Source organism: Protopterus annectens, chromosome 5.part0 (assembly GCF_019279795.1).
Source record: "Protopterus annectens isolate FY-2018-M chromosome 5.part0, PAN1.0, whole genome shotgun sequence".
In the NCBI taxonomy this organism is placed as follows: domain Eukaryota; kingdom Metazoa; phylum Chordata; order Ceratodontiformes; family Protopteridae; genus Protopterus; species Protopterus annectens.
Window position 1 is genome coordinate 82,232,456 of NC_056735.1, and position 22,169 is coordinate 82,254,624.

Consider the following 22,169-nt stretch of genomic DNA (forward strand, 5'->3'; position numbering starts at 1 on the left):
GATGTGTTTTCTACTATGGCGCCCAGTTTGCAGTCATCTGCAAACTTTGTCAGCCATAACCCTCCTGTGTTTGCTTGTACTTGGAAAAGTAGATGCCAAACAAGAGTGGGCCCAGGACTGAGCCCTGTGGGACACCACTTGTGACAGGCTTTGAGTCTGACATGGCGCCAGCAACTCTGACCCTGTGGGTTCTGTCACTCAGCCAGTTTGCAACCCATCTTGTGATGTATGGGTTGACATTTAAGCTGATGAGTTTTTCAATGATACCCGAGTGGGGTATTGTATCGAAGGCCTTAGCCAGATCAAGGTAGGCTGTATGGACTGCCTTTCCCTCATCAATGGCTTTGGTGACTGTTTCGAAAAAGTCAACCAAGTTTAAAAGGCATGATCTGCCTTTGACAAAGCCAAACTGGGTTGGATCCAAAGTCTGCAAATTCCCTATGTCTTTATTTATGAGGTCCATTATGATCCTCTCCATGGCTTTGCAGATAAGGCTTGTCAAGCTAATGGGCGGTAATTTCCAGGGTCGGTGGAGGCACCGCCTTTGTGAAGTGGCGCCACAGTTGCAGTGCACCACTCCTGGATGCGTATCCAGAGGTAAGACTTTGATTAAACAGCTGTCCTAGCTGTGGGTTTAATTCCTCATTGAGTTCATGGAGCACACAGCCGGGGACACCATCAGGTCCCATGGATGCTGTGTTTTTGCTTTGGAGAGAGCAGTTCTCACTTGGGCTGGAGATGTTTGGGGGCTGCAATCGTTTGGTATAGATATCTCTCCTTTTGGGGGAGGGGAGAAGTTTGCACTGAACCTGTCAGCCAGTATGTTGGCAATGTCTGTAGGATCAGTAATCTTCACATCATTTTGAACTAGCTCTGAGCATATCTGGGAGTTTCCTCCCAGGTTTCTAACATAGCTAAAGAAGGCCTTATGATTGTCTTTTGAGTCTTTAGCTATTTTTCTCTCGAAATTTGCTTTGGATGATTTTATGAGAGCTCTTAGTTTTTACTTATAGTGATCAAGGGTGTCTTACCTTTTAAGGATTTTGCTCTATCTTGTAGTAGCTTCCTCCTTTTGTTGTAGAGTTTGTTTATGGCTGGGGTCCACCAGACTGGACGCTTGCCTTTGGTACAAAGAGTCTTTGTTTTGCTTGGGATTGCCTTATCCATGCAGTCCTGCAGGTGCTGGTAGAAGGCATTTGTAAGTGATTCAGCGGCTTGAGTACTGTTTTCCGCATTTCGGGGGCCTTAAAGGAGACCACACTAGTCTTTAGAAGTGTGAAGTCGGCTTTTGAGAATTTCTTTACTGTGGTCTTTTTTATTTCAGGTGGGGGTGGGATGAGGACCTCCAGTGAGATTAGTTTGTGGTCTGATCTCACCAGTGAGGGGTACACCTCCGGTGTTGAACATTGTGCTCCCATGTTCGTGATGATGAGATCAAGTATGTTATCTCCTCTTGTGGGGATGGTGACTAGTTGTTCCATGGCATTTGAGTTTATGAATTCCAGGAACTTTTGGGCTAGTGTGTTTGGGCTTGAGTAGTGTTCCCAGTCTATATTAGGGTAATTGAAGTCACCTAGTATGATGGTGTTTGGTGATACATTTATCCCCTCTAGTGTTTTCAGGAAGGCCATGTGAGGTTCCTGAGTTTGTGAGGGTGGCCTGTAACATGCTACAATTTGCAGAGCAGTCTTGCCTATGGTTAATTGCACCTGGATGGTCTCCGATGCATCATGCGTTGCCACCAGTCTTGAGGTGTGGGTGTCCTTGATGAATATGGATACCCCCCCCTTTCTTGGTATTGTCCGGATTTTGGGGCGGAACGCATGATATGAGGTAAAACCTGATAGCGCTGGGGTGCTCTCAGGAGCCTTGAACCAGGTTTCTGTCACAGCACAGACATCGATGTTCTCCATACTGAGAAGGGCCTCGAGTGCGTGCATTTTGAGATTTAGACTTCTGGCATTGAGCAGCATTACCCTTAGTTTTTTCCTTTTTGTGTTCTAGGGTGGTAGGTTTAGAATTTGAGCCTTGCCTAAAAAAGGCACTATGGGGGTGGCAAGAGCCTTTGCCAATATCCGGAATCCCAGGGGTGACAGGTGAAAGCCGTCCCTTGTGAAGCAGCGTGGCTTGTCCAGCATGTCATCCCAGGCAGACAGACACTGGATCCCCTTTGAATGACACCAGTGTTTAAGCCAATTGTTAAAGCTGATCATCTTATCTCTGTATTGTGGCATCATTCTTGGTGAAGGTAGGATACTGCTCAAGGTCAGGGTCATACCTGCCTGGGCTACATAATCAGAGAGCTCCTCAATGTCTCTTTTCATGTAGTCCAATGATACACTGACTGTCCTCCTCATCCCTACACTCAACACCTCTCTCCTTTTGTGATGGCTTCTTACCCTCTACATATTGGACTGTTAAATGCCAAAGTGATATCTCCCTTTTCTCCCCATATCAGTGACTGTTCCCCAAGGATCTGATCTCGACCCTCTCCTGCTCAGTATAATTGCGTAATGACTTCCACACAGTAAACAAACATGCATCCATAATCCAGTATGCAGATGACTCTGCCTTCATTTGCTCTTCCATGAACCTGTAAAAATTACAATTAACTCAGGAATCTCTCACATCTGTTGAGACATGGATGCTCTACTCACAACTGCATCTAAATTCCCAAAACATCCAAGTGTATCATATTCACCATAAAAAAAAACAAAAAAACATCCTATCTACACAGAAAACTTTATATGCCCTAACCTCCACAAATAACACCATAATACAACTAATATCGTAAACTAAGCTACTAAGTGTTATCATTGATGAAAGCAATATATTTGAATGGAACATAAAAGAGATAATCTAAAAGACCCATTAAAAACACATGGCCATCTATAAAACTAATCCATTCCTGATAAGCAATGCAAGAAAATAGACTGTCTCAGCTTCCTACTCCCAACTCTTCTTTTAACATTTCTTAAATTTATTAATTTAAAAGGAGCCCAAACTAACCTGTCTGAGCAATGCTATAACAAAATAGTACAAACCTACTACATAAAACTTATCATGGTGTGTTTCTCAAACAACTTCACTAGACAAAGCTATCACACCGCCAAACATTATCACAACTAGTCACCACTCATAATGTCTACACCTCTACAAACCAGAAAAATGTCATAGTTTGTCACCTCCTGCAACACTGTTTATCTAATGGAACTCTTTGCTCATTTGATTTGATAAATCTCAGTTAATGTTAACAAAATTAAACAAATTTGTTACAGACTCTCTGTGATCTTCCTATATCTCTAAAATCTGGAATCTCATCCCCTTAACATTTAAAGAAAATTAAAATACTAAATTCTTTAAAGCTCAGGTAAAACATACCTAATAGACTCCTTGCTGTATGCTTGCTCAATGCCTGGATTAACTTACTCCAATCCAATTTCACTAACCTTACCTTATAACAAAATAATTATTAAACGCTGTGTGCATTTCTATTTAAGTGTATCTTCTGCTAGATCTACTTTGAAAGGTCAAACCTCATATAATCAAAATCCACTTTATGAAACAAAAATTGGGAAAGCTTAAATCCCTGAATGGCAAATTTTTCCCTGGGTAAGTAAACACTTGCACAAGCATAAACAAAGCTCACACCAATGTAAATAAAACCCACCTAACCCTGTAGCCCCCCACACCCCCCTAACTATATATACCAACTCTGGGAATGCACTGCAGTGTTGAAAAGGGCATGTTGGGTAAGTGTTTACTTACCCTGTGAAAAAAATTGCCATTCAGGTATTTTTCGATTTTTGTCTTAGGAAAATGGATTTCAATTATATGAGGTTCAACCTTTCAAAGTAGATCCCTTCTACCACCCTAATTATTCTGTCTTCTTTTTAACACTACTAGTACCTCTGACTTACTTCTTAGCCAATTCCCTTCTTACTTCACTCTATTTCTGTTCTCCACCATAATTTGTACCAATTTTCTTCACTATAAAGGATTATGTCTGCTCATCTACTTTCAGCGAGATCACCTTCATGAGGCCTTCCTGATACTATGAATATTCATTGTATTTCTGTAATTTGTAATGGTCTCAGGGGATATCTAATGTTTCTTCTTTATTGTAAATAGTGTGGTATATACATACTTAATTTTTCTTTTTTTAAATTGATATTTTCTCTGAAATGTCATAGAGCTTTCATCCCCAGACCGCCACTGAAAAGAAGCAACTCTTTTGCAGAGTAGCCTATCCTGTTAAAACAAATTCAGTCAACTGATTGCTTAGAGCCACACAAGTAGGCTGAGGGAATCAAACTCTGGAATATAGGAGTTGGTGTATAGCCTTAATTTCCTGTGCTAACTGCCTTTAGAATACTTTGTTGTAGGAGCAGGTCAAATGCTTTTGCAGAGTTCATTTAAATGACCACAATTATAAGGCTTTGTTTGTTGACTATAGCATAAAATTCCACTAAGTGGGTCATTCTTTCAGACATGCATGTTATGCTACATGTGCATAATGGGGGATTTACATTTTTATTGATTTGCTGTTGACCAACTTAGTCCTGCTAGGCTAGTAGTCTCTTTTCAGGGGAGATCTAAGGTGGTATTTGTACTATTATGAAATTTGTCCAGGGCATCAGGGAACTTCGGCTACACTTTTGATAGGTGCTATCAAAAAGGTATATATATATATATATATATATCTATATATATATATATATATATATATATATATATATATATATATATATATATATATATATAGGTGCTTTTATATCCATCTGAGCTACTTCCAACTCAGACAGATGGGAATCCATTTAGTATCCCATCCAAGAGATGACACACTCAAGACTGCAGCACCATATGCTGCATTGCAGTGTCAGTAACTGATCTACTTGCTTTGGGAATAGAACCCACAGCCTTCTGCACCAAAGGTGAATGTGCTTTGTTGATGAAAGTACTTTTGTTTCTGATATAATAGCATTTTGCAGAAAAATTAACCTCAAATTGTTTTTTGGACAACAGGATCAACCTCAAAGATCTTCTGAATTTAGATTTCATCAGTCCAATTTCAATCCACCCATGGATAAACATGTTGCAATCTTTCAACAAGCTGTTATCAAGGATCTACATTACCACTTGGGTTCTCATAACATTATTAAACATAATTTAACAAAAGCAGAACAACAGGCTCTCATTGATCTTAGAAATAATACCAACATTATTATTCTTCCTGCTGATAAGGGTGGTGCGGTGGTTGTCATGGACTCCAACTATTATTGGGAAGAGGGAAATAGGCAGCTGTCTAACCCCCATCATTACAGGAACATGCCCTCTGACCCTACTCCTAACTTCAAAAAAGAAATTGATAATTTTTTGCAAGACGCAGTTGAGGAAGATATTATTAGTGCCAACACGAAACTACATTTAACAGTCAATGATCCTGCTAAACAATATCTTTATTTATTGCCGAAAATTGACAAATCTTCTCATCAATCACCAGGTAGACCTATAGTTTTGGGGATTGGCTCCCTAACAGAACCCTTGTCAGTATTTCTTACAGACAAACTTAAACCACTTTTGCCTTTTATCAGAGCCAGACTCAAGGACACCACGGAATTTTTATAAATTGTTTCGGAATCTCAATTAGAACCACATTGGTTAATGTGCACCCTTGATGTTAAATCATTATACACAAGTATCCCACACTGGGCTGGATTAACTGCAATAGAATTTTGGTTGAAGAAAACTAATATCTATAGCCCTGGTTTTAACACCTTATTAATATGTATGGCTGAACACATTCTTACAAAAAATGTTTTTTATTTTCAACATGAATGCTATTGGCAAATACAAGGCACAGCAATGGAGGCTTCCTTTGCCTTCATTTATGCTGACCTTTATATGGGATATGTGGAGGAGCATATCATCTATAACGAACTTCATAATTTGTATTTGCCTGAAATTGACATTTGGAGAAGGTATCTGGATGACTGTTGGCTAGTTTGGAAAGGAGGTAGCCAATATTTGGATGAGTTTATAGAACATCTTAATGGAAATATATGGGGTGCTGAATTCATGGTCAGCTATCACCAAAATGAAATTCATTTTCTTGATGTGCTCTTACAGCGTCAGTCCGATAACACACTACGGACCACTGTATATCATAAATTTCCACAATATAACACCTTGCTACATGCCAACAGTCTCCATCCTAAACATACTAGCAATAACATTCCCAAGTCTCATTTTTTACGCCTAAAGAGGATTTGCTCTTCTCAACAGGACCTGACACAATATCATCAGGATTTAGCTCATAGATTTCTAGCTAGGGGATATGCTAAACAAAACGTTAGTTCTGCCATGCAGTGGTCTAGAAATCAATCCAGGGACACATTATTACAATATCAACCACATCATAAGCAGAATAATAATGACATTTTGAGGTTTGTTACAACATATGGCAGGAATACAGTGCACCTTATTGATATTGTGGACAAACACTGGAACATTTTGAAAACTAATACACAGCTGGAGGACTACCTTGGGGACAGGTGTTCATTCTCATATAGAAAAGGTAAGACTTTGGGGTCTCACTTTTCTTACTACAAAAAAAACTACATTTCAGGATGTCATTTACCAACAAAAAACTCTTATGGGGGAAAAATTGGTTGGATCATACCCTTGTGGACACTGCACATTTTGCAAGTACATTTTTAAAACCAAAGCCTTCACCAGTAGGAATACTGGACAACTCTATAATATACACTGTTTTGGTAATTGCAGTACAGACTGGGTTGTTTACCTTGTGACTTGTACTTGTCAAGCCTTTTATGTAGGCCAAACATCTAGACAATTTAGAGTTAGGATGTCTGAGCATCTGGGAGACATTAGGAATGCCCGAGCCACCAATGCACTATATAGACATACACTGACTCACCCAACAGCTAAATTTTCGTTTACAGTTATTGATAATATCACAGGTAACAGATCTTTTAAAACTGGTTGGCATAATATACTCAATATGAAGGAAAGGAAATGGATAGTAAAACTTGGGCGTCTTTTTCCCCCTGGACTTAATGATAAATTGTAACCTTTCTTCCCTTTTTTTTGTATTTTTGTCTAATAACTTGCGGGTCATATCATTTACTAATGGATGTGTTTATTTCATGCTTCATATTATAGCAATTATTCAGGTGTTGGCATGTTTATAATATTATTTTGTTTTCATTCTTAAACAGGAAATGATGTAAATATTAAAGATGTTACCAAATTTCACCTGCTGAAGTAGGTATACATGCCTCTGTAGTATTATCTTGTACCTAACAACAACTTAGAGGACACTAGTTTCAAACCTACAATAGTAACTTATGTCAACATGAGAGCCCAGTACACTACCCCCCTAGCTACACATACTATGCTAAATGCTCTTGAACCCACAGTGACTCGGCTTTACACAATACTGCTGCATTGAGTAACCAGTTGAGCTAATCAACAATACATATTGGGAAGATCCACTCTAATGCCTCATAAATGAACTCCTCAAAACACAAGTATCCTAACACAATTGCATGAAACTACATCATGATCTAAACACAAATACTCACATAAGGAGTTTCTTTCATGAAAATACATTACTCAGGAAGTAAAATGAGTTATTTTGTAAGGAGTAAATCTCCCTGTATCAGCCTTGTTGAGCTCATCCCCACAGCCCCCTTTACTATATAATTCCCAATCTAAGGGCACTAGTTATCACAGAAAGACTGATTATTTAAAATAAGAAAAAATGCCTAGTTCTTACTCTGAGAAACTATGATCCAATAAAAAAGTATAATTTTATCTTTCACATATCCTTGCTACAGTAGTAATCAAACAAATATGAGCATTAAGTAACCTTGTGGGGGTAGATAAAAAAGCAGTTAAACAACTGAAACACACAGGAAATACATATTGTAAAATATACTCATAGATATGAGACAGTGAACCCATAGTCAGTACACTTCTTTGGATCCTTCAGAAGTGAATTCTAATGACTGTCATGTTGCATTTCTCAATATCCCAGGTAAAAATAGGCTACCTATTTAATGACCACAGCAGTATGCTTCAATCTGCAACTCAATGTACAGAAACCAACAGTTAACCTACTTACCAACCATTTGACATAGCAGTGACTGGATAATTGCAAATGACACAGGTACTAAACTCAAGCCTATGACATGCAGCTATTGCAGTACTGTTTTGAAGTTAGTGACTACTGGTGGTCTGCTAGCATAGTGTATAAGGTGTTGGCCAGTTAATAAAATAACCATGATGTATTTACTAGTTAGTTAGTTAGTTAATTAGTTAGTTGGTTAGTTGGTTGGTTAGTTAGTTAGTTAGTTAGTTAGTTAGTTAGTTAGTTAGTTAGTTAGTTAGTTAGTTAGTTAGTTAGTTAGTTAGTTAGTTAGTTATGCGTTTATTGCTGATACTGAGACATGGAATTCATCTGACTTATACAAAACAGGATATAACAGATCTGAATGCTTACAAAGAAGCAAAAGAGGTGAAGGCATAACTTTATGGGTTAGAAATTCAATTTCTTGTAAACTTGTAAAGACAACTGCTGAGTTGAAGTGTGTAACGGGGAAGCTTATGGAATGTTGTTCCATTACACTACATCATTTGTATTTAATCATACACCTACAATGGATTTAGATACTCAATATGATTATCTGTCTACATTAAATATAAATTTAGATTATAGAAACCAGGTACTGAGAGGTGACTTTATTATCCTATCATTGACTGGCAAGTAAACAAAGGAGGAAATAATTGTAAGAGTGAATTAATTGAGATTTTCAAATATCATAATATTACACAATTGATTTTGGAAATGACTTGAGGTAATAATATCCTAGATTTGTTAGGTATAGATCATCTAATTTTAATTGAAAATATTCAGATTTCTCCTCCTTTAAGATTATCTGATCATTTGTCTTTCTCATTTGAAATAATTGCTAAGGGTAAATTGAGAGTATAAACTAAGCATTATAATTATTGTCTAATTGATTATTATCAGTTAAATAATAATTTGCTTTCTTTGGATTGGGTAGAGATAGCTGAGTCAGTTAGTGCAACTGGGGCAACTTGCTATAGAACAGTAAATTCCAAAAATAAATTCCCAGTTTGGTGGAATTATAATGTGAGCAGATTATATAATAGGAAAAAGAGAGCTTCTTGTGTGACATATTTCCAAATAGGTTTAATAAAAAGAAGTTAAGGTTGAGAAGTAAGGAACTATTGTTAAGTATAAGAAATAAAAATGTAAAATATGAAAATTTGTTTGCAAATGTTCATACAAATAATAAACATTTATAATTACTTTAAACCCCTTTAGGAATGAAACAGGTCATATTAATTCTATTTTGTAGGTGGATAAAATGTTAGTGAACATGGATTAATAGCTATAAATTTAATTAATATGTTATTGATTTTGGCATTGATATAAGTGATTGGTATTCTCTATTCGTGAAGAAAGAATTGATTGTAACACAAGATCTCTTACTGAAGAGATGTTATTAAGAGCCTTAAATAAAATAAATCTGATACATAAAGTACACCAGATTGTATTCCTTTAATTTTTTGGTTAATATATATGATTATTTAGTGAGTATATTAACTGGAACATTTAATTATATGATCTATAATGGATACATACCAAGTTATTGGAAGGAATCATTAGTTACTCCAATTTTAAAATCTGGAAATAAGATGGCACTACAAAATCTTTGTCCAGTAAGTCTAACACCAATATTATGCAAATGCTTTGAGAGATGTATTAGTGAAATCATACTTAAAATAATCTTGCATTAACTTGATATTCAACATTTTTTGAAAGGTCATTCTACACTCACTAATTCATTAAGTTTTTATGATTACATCTCTAGAGCTAGGGCAATGTGAATTAACATAGGTGTAATCTATTTGATTTAACCAAAGCATTTGACTTACTGCTAATACACTCTATTGACATGGCTTTGGAACAATATAATGTTATTCAATAATTATGTAGATGAATTAATCATTGGCTCAGAGGTAGAACCCAAAGAGTAGTGATTCAAGGAAAAAAATCCAATCCAACACACTGGTGAGATCAGATGTTCTTCGGGGATCTGTGTTTTGGCCTTTGCTGTTTAATATTGTTTTACCTTTATTCTACACAATTATCATTGTTGGTTGGTTAAGTACACCATCAATTGTATTTTTTGCTAATAATGAAAAAGATTTCACTAATATTAATAAGTAATTACTATGTTTAGATAAGTGGGCTAGTACAGCTGGTCTCTCATTTAGTGAGAAAAAATGTAATAATGTATTTTGGCAAACAAAAATTAAGGAGATCTGTTAACATTGTCTAAATTTGATTTACTGGAAGTTAGTGAGTATAAGGATCTTGGTATACTGATTGCTTCCACTTTTTTCTTTGAAAATCATGTGAGTGCCACTTTAAGGCCTTGAGAAAGGCTGGTTTGTTCTCAAAATATTCACAATGAGAAAGGCTATGGTCTGACAAGTTTATTTAAGTTATATATCAGATCAATTTTGGACTAGAATATAGAGTTCTGTAATCTTAATAATCAGCATCCTAATTGTGTACAACCAGTACAACATAAACTTACAATAAGAAACCTAATAACAAACAGTTATACTATAAGGATATACGTGTTTCAGTGGGTCTTATACCCTTCATTATAGCTATATCACAAGATGACTTATAGTTGTCTATAAGGTGTTTAAAGACTCTTGTCTTCAGTCTTTATTGGGTTTAGAAGTATATAATAATGCAAAGGCATATAAACATCATAATTCAAAGTTCTGCAATAAAAAAAGAATAAGAAGTTGCTATTTAACCCACAGGAAAACATGCCTGAATAGATCAGAGGTACAAATACTCTAGTCTTTTGATGACTGGGCTGAGGCTATGGTGTTTGATCTGACAATTAATGACATAGTATTCCTTGAAAGCCATAAGGGTTTTGCACTTTACATAACTTATGAACTTATTTATTCTCAGTATTTCTGTCTATAAACTGTTTCTTCCAGTGTTTCTACTGATGCCTGGAATGGCTGCATATTTAAGATTTGTATTTCTTAGTGGGGACACATCTAGGGCATGTATTTCTTTTTTATGTTTTATTTGTTATGTCTTTCTTAGTTATTTACTTGGTGATGCCTGCAGGTGTTTCTGCAGTTACATCCAACTGCAAGGTCAAAGAAGGAGGCCTTCTAGACAGTGCTAGCAGGGGACAGTTCTGGAACAGATTGATAGTGCTAGCAATTCAACAAAGCACCAGGTGCAGTATTCACTCAAACAAAGGCTTTGTATGGAAGGAGTATTGTGGAGGTAATGGAGATTGACTTTTGGATGCCAGTGAAAGGCTCCAGGATTCCATTGAGTTGCTCAAATGGTGGAGGTATAATATTGATCTAGCTATTTCAGTAAAGGTAGCAAAATGCTAACCTTTACTAGGGACATTGTGAGGAGGTGTCAGAAGGAACAGTTTGAGGAGCTCCTAAATCTGGTGACCATGCAGTTCCCTGAGGAGGCAGTTCAAGAAGTAGATGGAGAAACAGGTTCCATTTCAGTAGATGATAATTTGTATGTTCACAAGGTTGTGGGAATAAATGAGATCTGTTTGGAAAAGATACAGGTCCTGCACATTACTTGGGTTTTGCTTTTGAAATCCCATTACAACATTGTGTGGAAGGCTGAGACAGTACCTCTGGATTCAGAAACCTGGAGAGTTGTCCACATGTTCAAAAGTAGGATAGGAGAGTGTTTTCAGATACAGGAGGAAGCAAACATTTCAGCCCCCCCCCCCCCAAGGCACATGTGAAGGTGCAGGAAAGGAGGCTTTGAGACAGAATTCAGGCTGTTGATTTAGGAACAATGCAGCTGCCATCCTGGCCATGGGACAGTGGGTCAGGCCTTCATCTGTACCCTGATATTGGAGGAATCATGGGAGTTTGTCCACACTGTTGCTAAATGTATTGTGGACTTGGAGATGTTATATAGCCATGTACCCCAGAAAGTGTTGTGGAAAGTATTAAGACAGTATGGCAGCATCAAGGCCACTGCCTGTTACCCAGTCTCTGTATTTAAGGCATGAGAGTTGCGTTTGAAATCTGGCATTAAGTGGTGTATGTTTAAGGTAGATTTATGACTCTGTGAAGAATGTTTCTTGTCTACTTTCCTGTCTGTGTTTTCCAAGGAAAAGATATTGAAGTACAGCAGAAGTTTGAAGATTATCCAGTTGAGATACATATGGGTTGTATCTTTATTGCACATTAAAGTGCTGTCTGCTATATTCCCACTTACCAGCTGCATCCTTATAAAATATTTTTTGCTCTTTTGGATGGAATAGTCCACTGATGAAACTGTACTCAAAACAGTGTACCATGTCATAGCACAAAAGGAGGGAGGGATGTCCATATGTCCCTGGACAACAAGCATCCATGATAATGGAGGGGTGGTGGTCAGTAAAAGAGTGGTTTTGTAATGCCTTTGTGAAATGTGCGTTTTTCTGTTTGATACTTAAGGAGGAAGTTATGTTGATTCCAGTAAAGTGACAGAGATTGTTTATAAATGTAAACACCTGGCACAGTAACATAGTAGACAAATTGTAAAATCATTATTAAGGCATGACAGGGCATGTTAGTGAAAACGATCACTTCTGGTGTGGGTTGAGGTAAAGGGGAAGGCTCATTTTTTCAGGAATGCTGTTACTACACTAAAATGCAATGCACATACATGGACTGCATCCCCGTTATACTGCTTTGTTTTTAATTAAAACACTGTTTTTGTCTGTAGTTGACCTAAACATTGAAATGTCATTTTTTAAATAGACAGCTACTTCCTGGGGTACATGGTTTTAATTCCTCAGCCTTTGGTTGTCTACTGTGCCAACCCCAGACTGTACTTTGAGTTAATTAGGAATATGGGTAGGCTCCCTAATGAGGACATTGTTGGCATAATGGTCAAGGTCTTTACCTCATAGATATAAGGTACACGATTTGATTCTGACCTCTGATTACTGGCTAGACTTATAATCGCCTCCAGACTGACAGGCTATATTTACCTATGAGACTATGAAACTATGAATTTTCAGTAGGAGGGATGGAAAAACAGAGATCACTAGTGGTATGTGGACTGCAGTATATATATATATATATATATATATATATATATATATAGATATATATATATATATATATATATATATATATATATGTATACACACACACACACACACACACACACACACACACACACACACACACACTCATAGCAATCATTCAAAGAACACAAACCTACATATTTGGGTTCAGAAAGCTTGTCAGCTGTAACAAGCATTTGTGAATGTTAGATGTTATCTTGCACTGCTGATGGACTGCAGCAATGTAACAGGACTGAGGGAGAGGGCATGGGAGTAGCCATAAATTACATGCTGTACATCATTGTGAATACTTTTTAAAAGGCTATATATTTTATTTTATTCTCTTTATCATTTTTATGTATTTCAGAAAGAGTGGCTAGTAAAAAGACCTGTTTTCCCCATAATGTATACAAAAATTATACAGAATTTTTAATATTTTTGGTTGTAGGCTAACCTTGTGAAAAAATGAGGGGACAGGATCTACATATAAGGTGGTTACTACATTCTGGAATTCAACACAGTTCCAAAAATCCTAACCATGTTTCTTGGAGAGAAATTAAATAAAAGCATCACCAGTGAAGTCGGAGAATAACATCATTTTTGAGGGGTAATAGTCTGTGCATGTTAAAACCTGTAGTGAGTTCCATTTAAGCTGAATGTTTTACAATGCATAACCTTCTTCATACCACACACAACAGGATATTTTTTTAAATCTTAACACAATAAACAGTATCCTGTCAAGTGAATTTCTGTATTGCTTTCACCTGTTGAATGTCCATTGCACCACATACTTTCAGTAGTATTGTCGCAGTTCATCACCGATGCAGTAAGCTTTCTGCACTTACAAAATAATGTATTTTTTTTAAAGTGGAAATGTTCACTTACAACACTGTCTTTGTTATTGTTTATCCGTTTGCTAACAGGGTAAGCCTATTATTCATGGCATTTGTGAACTAGACTGTTGAAGAGACGTGCTTAGTGTCATACACTATGCAATATGTAAGTGAGGGCACAAGTCGTTTGATTAGAGTATGAAGCTAATTCTGGTCTCATAGATGCAATGGTATAATTCCAGTATAAAACATGCAGACAGAAATTTAATACTGCAGACAATCCTGGACTTCAGATTTACCTCAAAGTATAACATACCATTTCTTCTGAGAGTGTTTTGATATATTTTTTGCATGTCTTTTTCTTCATGGTCAAAGAAATTGCACTTTTCATCTTTTTGCCTAGACTTGTGCTACTTGTTCCTTCTTTGCAAAGACCCTGGTCCGTGCATTCTTCGACATTTCCATCCTGGAAAAAGAGTTAAATAGAACTGAAATTAATTCAAAAATAACAGCAGGCTAAATAAAAACCACAAGCAGAATTATGTAAAAGCAAAAATAAATACAAATTTTACCTGTGCTTCCCAGCAGATTTAATGATTTTTTGTGTGATGAACTATTCTATTTAAATCAGATGTCATACATTTGACTACACTTTAACCTCCTGATTTTAATTGGTCAAATGTATTGCTTATGGGATCAATGTATATGCTGCTGTTGGGAATGTGTCCATTTTCCTATGTTGTGCAATTTTTAAGATGGAAAATATTTTTTTGGGGGGGTTGTAATATCTGCAGGTAGATCGCTTGTCACTTGTGTGTGTCAGCTAGTTATGACATACAAACTTGTTTTCCAGCAATTGTATTTTAATAGTTTATAGAAGAAATGCTTACACCTGAAGTAATTAAACCTGAATGCATTCATTAGTGGAATGATACTTACTTGATTTTAAGACTAGATTGTACCCAGCATTACAGTTTTGCAAAATCCTAGTTCACTCATCTGTTTTTGATGACTGTATTGCTTTTATCTTAAACTCCAGCAATCTGTCTCTTTTAGAAAAAAAGACCATATTCTTAAAGTTTTAATTTTTTTAAGAAGTATTTAAGAAAATATGAGTACTTCATGCATAGTAGGAGTAACAAATCTTGGACAAGGTGAATACAGGTATTGGTGCAATTCTCAGAAAGACAAGCAAAACACAATTTTCCAACCAAAACAAGTAAAGCACATACAGCAGGGGCAATCCTGCATATGAAGACAAAGGATTTCCTCTACTCCTCTACATTTTACAATCAAATGTAGAGCAAAAGCAAATACAGACACACTAAATTCAACAAAATGCCATTTCTGTGACTATGAACTGGTAAACTGCAATTCTTTAAATTATGATAGCTCCTGTGTTAGGGAAGGTCTAAAAACTATATGGCAATGCACAAATTATAGTGGTATACTATGGGTCAAAATGTATAAACAGAAGAAATGCAACCTAACAGTGAATGTGGATGGAGCCATCAATAGTTTATAGGAAAGATATGTCTTTTAAAAAAAATGTTAGAAAGGACACTGGTGGAAAAAAGACATGTTCATCTGGGTATGAAAAAGTGTGGTGCTTGTGCATTTTGGTCAGTTATTTTATGTGGAAGTGATTTTACTGTGAGAAATGTTTTGTACAAGATAGAGGGCAAATATAATTGTTGTACAAAACATGTTGTTTATTTGACCCAGTGTAAGTCATGTCCTGCTTTCTATGCGGGGATGACTTCTAGGAGGCTAAAGAATTGTATATATGAGCATTTACAGGATATCCAGGAAGAAAGAGGTCATAATCCCTCCCTACTCATCCCTCATTAGACCTATTATAGAGTACAACGCCCCATTTGGTATGTACCTCACTAGACACCTACAACAACTGGAAAGGCCACAAAACTACCTCACTAAGAGGATCTTGGGCCTTAGACACATGCCCTATATGGACAGACTCAAAAAACTCCAGCTATACTCTGTCTCTTATCACCTACTTAGAGGCGATCTCTGCTTGACCTACAAAGCCATGTCTGACCCAGAGCTGCTAGAAATGCTATACCTAAAGAAATCCTAATCCCTCCATGCCACATGCTCCAGAGATGTAAGCCTCATTACCACAATAAACAGAACATGCTGGAAGGACAGGTACCTAACCCAGAGACTTCCCATACTCTGGAACAAACTTCACATTCACGTCAAGCAGAGCACTTCACTGGCCCTCTTTAAGAGAAATCTTGATGAGTGGATGGGCAATAGGAAGTTCACCCTGGGGATCACTTCAGTGGCTTTGCTTGACAGGGACACTGGGAACTAACTTTGGGTGGCATGATGCCAGGGAATCTTCTTGGGCTAGGCTTATAATGGCTCCAGGGCCATTAGCCTAGTACACACCTATGAACCTATGAACAAAAAAGTACTAATGCATTGTATAGACATTTGAGTTGCAACACAGATCATGCTTTTGGATTTTTAATTATAACTAAGACAAGGATATGCAGGGTAGGGTCATTGATGAACATCTTAACTTTTGTGAATTAAAATGGCAAATTAAATTGAATGTAACCCAGTACCCTTGATTAAATGAGGCAGTGTCTATCAGCTCATGTTTAAAGTTGAAGCAATTTAGCATTAAGTGATTTTATTGGTTAATATGATGGGTGTGTGTTTCTTTCTAACCTATTTTAACAGCTAAAATGTTTGTGGTAACTGAGTTCTGAAGAAGTTCCTATTGGAATGAAAGTGCTTAACTCTTTGGATTGTTTGTGGTACTTTTAATAAAATAAATTTTATGCAAGTTTTGGAGCATTTAGTACTTTGTTTGAGTTCCTGGTATCCAGGACTGTCTTGGTGAGGTTTTTGTGAATAACAGTGAGTGTGCTGTGAAACCTACATCTATCATGGGCTACACAGCTTAGAATGCTTGCTTATGAAATGAATAAATTAAAATGTACCGTTTGTGGTATAGTCATATGAAATAAAGAAATCAGAATGTACCATCAGTGGTATAGGGGCATGAAATGAATAAATTAGAATGCACCATTGGTGGTATATTAGTATGAGATCAGATTGTACTACAGGTGGTATAGCGGCGTGAAATCAACAAATTAGAATGTACCATCAGTGGTATAGAGGCATGAAATGAATAAATTAGAATGTACCACTGGTGGTATATTAGTGTGAAATGAATAAATTAGAATGTACCTTTGGTGGTATAGAGGCTTGAGATGAATAAATTCAAATGTACCTTTGGTGGTATAGAGGCATGAGATGAATAAATTAGAATGTACCACTGGTGGTATAGTGGCATGAAATGAATAAATTACAATGTACCACTGGTGGTATAGAGGCGTGAGATGAATAAATTAGAATGTACCGTTGGTGGTATAGAGGTATGAGATTAATAAATTATAATGTATCACTGGTGGTATAGAGGCGTGAGATGAATAAATTAGAATGGACCGTTGGTGTTATATTAGTGTGAAATTAATAAGTTAGAATGTACCGTTGTTGGTATAGAGGCATGAGATGAATTAAATATAATGTACCACTGGTGGTATATTGGCACGAAATGAATAAATTAGAATGTAGCACTGGTGGTATAGAAGCGTGAAATTAATAAATTATAATGTACCATTGGTGGTATGGAGGCATGTGATGAATAAATTAGAATGTACCTGTTGGTGGTATTTTATAGTGTGAAATTAATAAATTGGAATGTACCATTGGCAGTATGGAAGCACGAGATGAATAAACTAGAATGTACCATTGGTGGTATATTAGTGTGAAATGAGTAAGTTAGAATGTACCGTTGGTGGTATTGGGGCGTGAGATGAATAAATTAGAACGTAGTACTGGTGGTATAGAGGCGTGAGATGAATAAATTAGAATGTACCATTGTTGCTGTAGAGGCGTGAGATGAATAAATTAGAAAATACCACTGGTGGTATAGCAGTGCTGTCAGCTATGCATGCCAAGTGGCCATACTGATCAGAATGTAGAGTCAGTTTTCAGCTATATTGTGATGAACAAGCAGTACATGTTCACCATGTAAAGTACATAAATAGTCATGTCTAGGGTCATCTTCCCTCCACATGATTCTCACTGTAAAGTATAACTCTTTACTATTGTGCTTATACTCTAGGGATAACCTTTCCTACCTGCCACAACAGTGGAAATGTTCCTTTACAAAGGGTGTCCTCTTGCAACTCCTGTGTTATTATAATGAATCTTCAACGTTCATACGCATTCCTCCCACTTTCTTATTACCCACAGGAACTCCTCCCACCCCTGTATTATTATAATACATTCTTATTATCCTAGAACTCCGCCCACCCCTGCATTATTATAATATATTCTTATTATCCAATGGGACTCCTCCCACCCCTGTATTATTATAATACATTCTTATTATCCTAGAACTCCTCCCACCCCTGTATTATTATAATACATACTTATTATCCACTGGATCGCCTCCCACCCCTGTATTATTTTAATACATTCTTATTATCTATGAGAACTTTCCCCACCCCTGTATTATTTATAATATATTCTTATTATCCATGGGGAACTCCTCCCACTCCTGTATTATTATAATGCATTCTTATTCACTATGGGAACTCTGCCCACCCCTGTATTATTATAATACATTATTATTATCCACAGCAACTCCTCCCACTCCTGTATTATTTATAATACATTCTTATTATCCATGGGGAACTCCTCCCACTCCTGTATTATTATAATACATTCTTATTATCCACAAGAACTCCTCCCACCCCTGTATTATTTATAATACATTCTTATTACCCATGGGGTACTCCTCCCACTCCTGTATTATTATAATACATTCTTATTATCCATGGGGAACTCCTCCCACCCCTGTATTATTATAATACATTCTTATTATCCACAAGAACTCATCCCACCCCTGTATTATTATAATACATTATTATTATCCACAGCAACTCCTCCCACTCCTGTATTATTTATAATACATTCTTATTATCCACAAGAACTGCTCCCACTCCTGTATTATTATAATACATTCGTATTATCCATGGGGAACTCCTCCCACTCCTGTATTATTATAATACATTCTTATTATCTATGGGAACTCTCCCCACCCCTGTATTATTTATAATACATTATTATTATCCACAGCAGCTCCTCCCACTCCTGTATTATTTATAATACATTCTTATTATCTATGGGAATTCTCCCCACCCCTGTATTATTTATAATACATTATTATTATCCACAGCAGCTCCTCCCACTCCTGTATTATTTATAATACATTCTTATTATCTACAAGAACTCCTCCCACCCCTGTATTATTTATAATACATTCTTATTATCCACAGCAGCTCCTCCCACTCCTGTATTATTTATAATACATTCTTATTATCCACAAGAACTCCTCCCACCCCTGTATTATTATAATACATTCTTATTATCTATGGGAACTCTCCCCACCCCTGTATTATTTATAATACATTATTATTATCCACAGCAGCTCCTCCCACTCCTGTATTATTTATAATACATTCTTATTATATATGGGAATTCTCCCCACCCCTGTATTATTTATAATACATTATTATTATCCACAGCAGCTCCTCCCACTCCTGTATTATTTATAATACAGTCTTATTATCTACAAGAACTCCTCCCACTCCTGTATTATTTATAATACATTCTTATTATCTACAAGAACTCCTCCCACTCCTGTATTATTATAATACATTCTTATTATCTACAGGAACTCCTCCCACTCCTGTATTATTATAATACATTCTTATTATCCATGGGGAACTCCTCCCACCCCTGTATTATTATAATGCATTCTTATTATCTATGGGAACTCTCCCCACCCCTGTATTATTATAATACATTATTATTATCCACAGCAACTCCTCCCACTCCTGTATTATTTATAATACATTCTTATTATCCACAAGAACTCCTCCCACTCCTGTATTATTATAATACATTCTTATTATCTATGGGAACTCTCCCCACCCCTGTATTATTTATAATACATTATTATTATCCACAGCAGCTCCTCCCACTCCTGTATTATTTATAATACATTCTTATTATCCACAAGAACTCCTCCCACTCCTGTATTATTATAATACATAAGCAAACAACACTTGGACAAAACATACATTCTTATTATCCATAGAAACTTCTCTCACCCTTGTATTATTATAATACATTCTTATCCACAGGACCTCCTTGCACCCCTGCATTATTATTATACATACTTATTATCCACTGTAATTCCTCTCACCCCTGGATTATTATCATGCATTCTTATTATTCACTGGAACTACTCCAACAACTGTATTATTATAATGAATTCCTGTTATTCATGGGAAATCCTCTTACCCTTGTATTTTTATAATGTATTCTTCATAGGTTAACAGATTAGTAATAGGCAAACTGGCCTTGTGGGCCATTTTAAGCCTAGCCAATTAACCCATGTGAGAATCAAACCCTGCATCTTGTGTCTGTAAGGCAAATATCTTAACAGTTATGCCAACCTCGCTCCATGTATTATCCACAGGAACTCATTTCACCATTGTATTATTATTATTATAATGCATTTTTATTATTAACAAGAACTCCCAACCCTGTATTATTATTATAATGCATGCTTATTATGGTCATGGATTTCGGACATATGATCATGGATTCTGGGCTGGCTGGAGTGCATTGACATCACTATGGTCACTTACAGACAAGATTCAACATAGTGGATCTCAATGGTTGCATAATAGAAGCAACCACATCCTTTAAATACTTAGATTTATGGCTAAACCAGTCACTTAACATCCAAAGCCACACTGAAAACAGCAGGAAAAAGAGAAGAAAGATTAGTTCTCTTTTACTCTGGTCCTGAAAAATATTTCCCTTTCTCACCAAGCCCACTAGAGCTGCAATAGGCAAAGGAGTCCTCCTTGCTCAAATTGAATATGGGCTTCCCATCATAGCCACAGCTTCTAAAAAAAAATATCGGCTCTACAGTCCATTGAAAGCAAACTCTGATTAATTTACAGTTCACCCCCTTAGGAACACTATTTATTTTATTTATTTATTTATTGATTTATTTGTTAACTGGGAAAGTCTGACTTGGAACAAAGCCAATTTTCAGAGGAGGCCCGGGGAGAAATGCTCCAGGTGCATGTCTTTGTACTACTGCAGCACCCTCTCCAAGGCCAAATCTCCTACAGAGTTGAGCTGCTCCCAGGATCTCTTGCTGTGATACTACTTCAACCAGGTGCCTTTACAACTCTTGCAGCCCAACTCCATAATAAAACCATGCCCTACATCCTCTGGTACCTCTCGCAATTAAATCCCCTTACTCTAGACAGCCAAAAGTAAACTGCACTTTACTGACCATTCCTTCTCCATTTTGTACCCAAACTCTGGCAGTCCTTCTCCATTCACCTTAAGGAAGTCTCCTATTTCACAGCCTTCAGAGTTTACCTCAAAAGACACCTCTATCAAAAAATCTGACTGCATGTGCTGGACACATAATCTAACTCCCTCCTTACCCACATCACTTCTGCTTTGACTATCTGTTTTCAGCTGTTGCATCCTTCTCATATTTGCTACTAAAATTAATCCAGATTTGATTTTCTGCTCTGATAATATTATTTACATATTTTACCCATCATCTGTAGGATCATCAACCTTCTGTGATGACACTTTGGGAATTTGATCTATTTTCTTCTCTTTTTGGGAATGTCTTCACCCAGCCCATGCCTGGAAATAGTCTATATTGATCAGTGTACTACACTGGTAAACAAACTAAAATAAATAAATATTATTCTAGGAACTCCTTCCATCCCTGTATTTCTTATAATAAATTCTTATTATCCATTAGAATTCCTTACAACCCTGTATTAGTAAAATTAATTATTGTTATGCATTGGAATCCCTTCTACACCCTGCATTATCATAATGATTTCTTGTTACCCGTAGGTGTCCCTGAATATAATTCCATCACCATTTTTTATGAAATTTCACAAATTAATAATAATAATAAAAAAATGAGAAAAGTATCAGAAGTGCCTTGGGTTATATGGGTAACAAATAACCCATCAGTGCA

General features: G+C 36.5%; 1 protein-coding gene across 1 annotated transcript in view; it reads right to left on the reverse strand.

The window, feature by feature from the left end:
• The window catches only part of SAMSN1 (SAM domain, SH3 domain and nuclear localization signals 1), a 691,753-nt gene that overhangs the window by 331,863 nt on the left and 337,721 nt on the right, over positions 1-22,169 (reverse strand). The window contains exon 3 of the mRNA XM_044072151.1: positions 14,346-14,495. Within this exon, the coding sequence (XP_043928086.1) occupies positions 14,346-14,495 (150 nt within the window). The remainder of the gene's footprint in view (positions 1-14,345; positions 14,496-22,169) is intronic.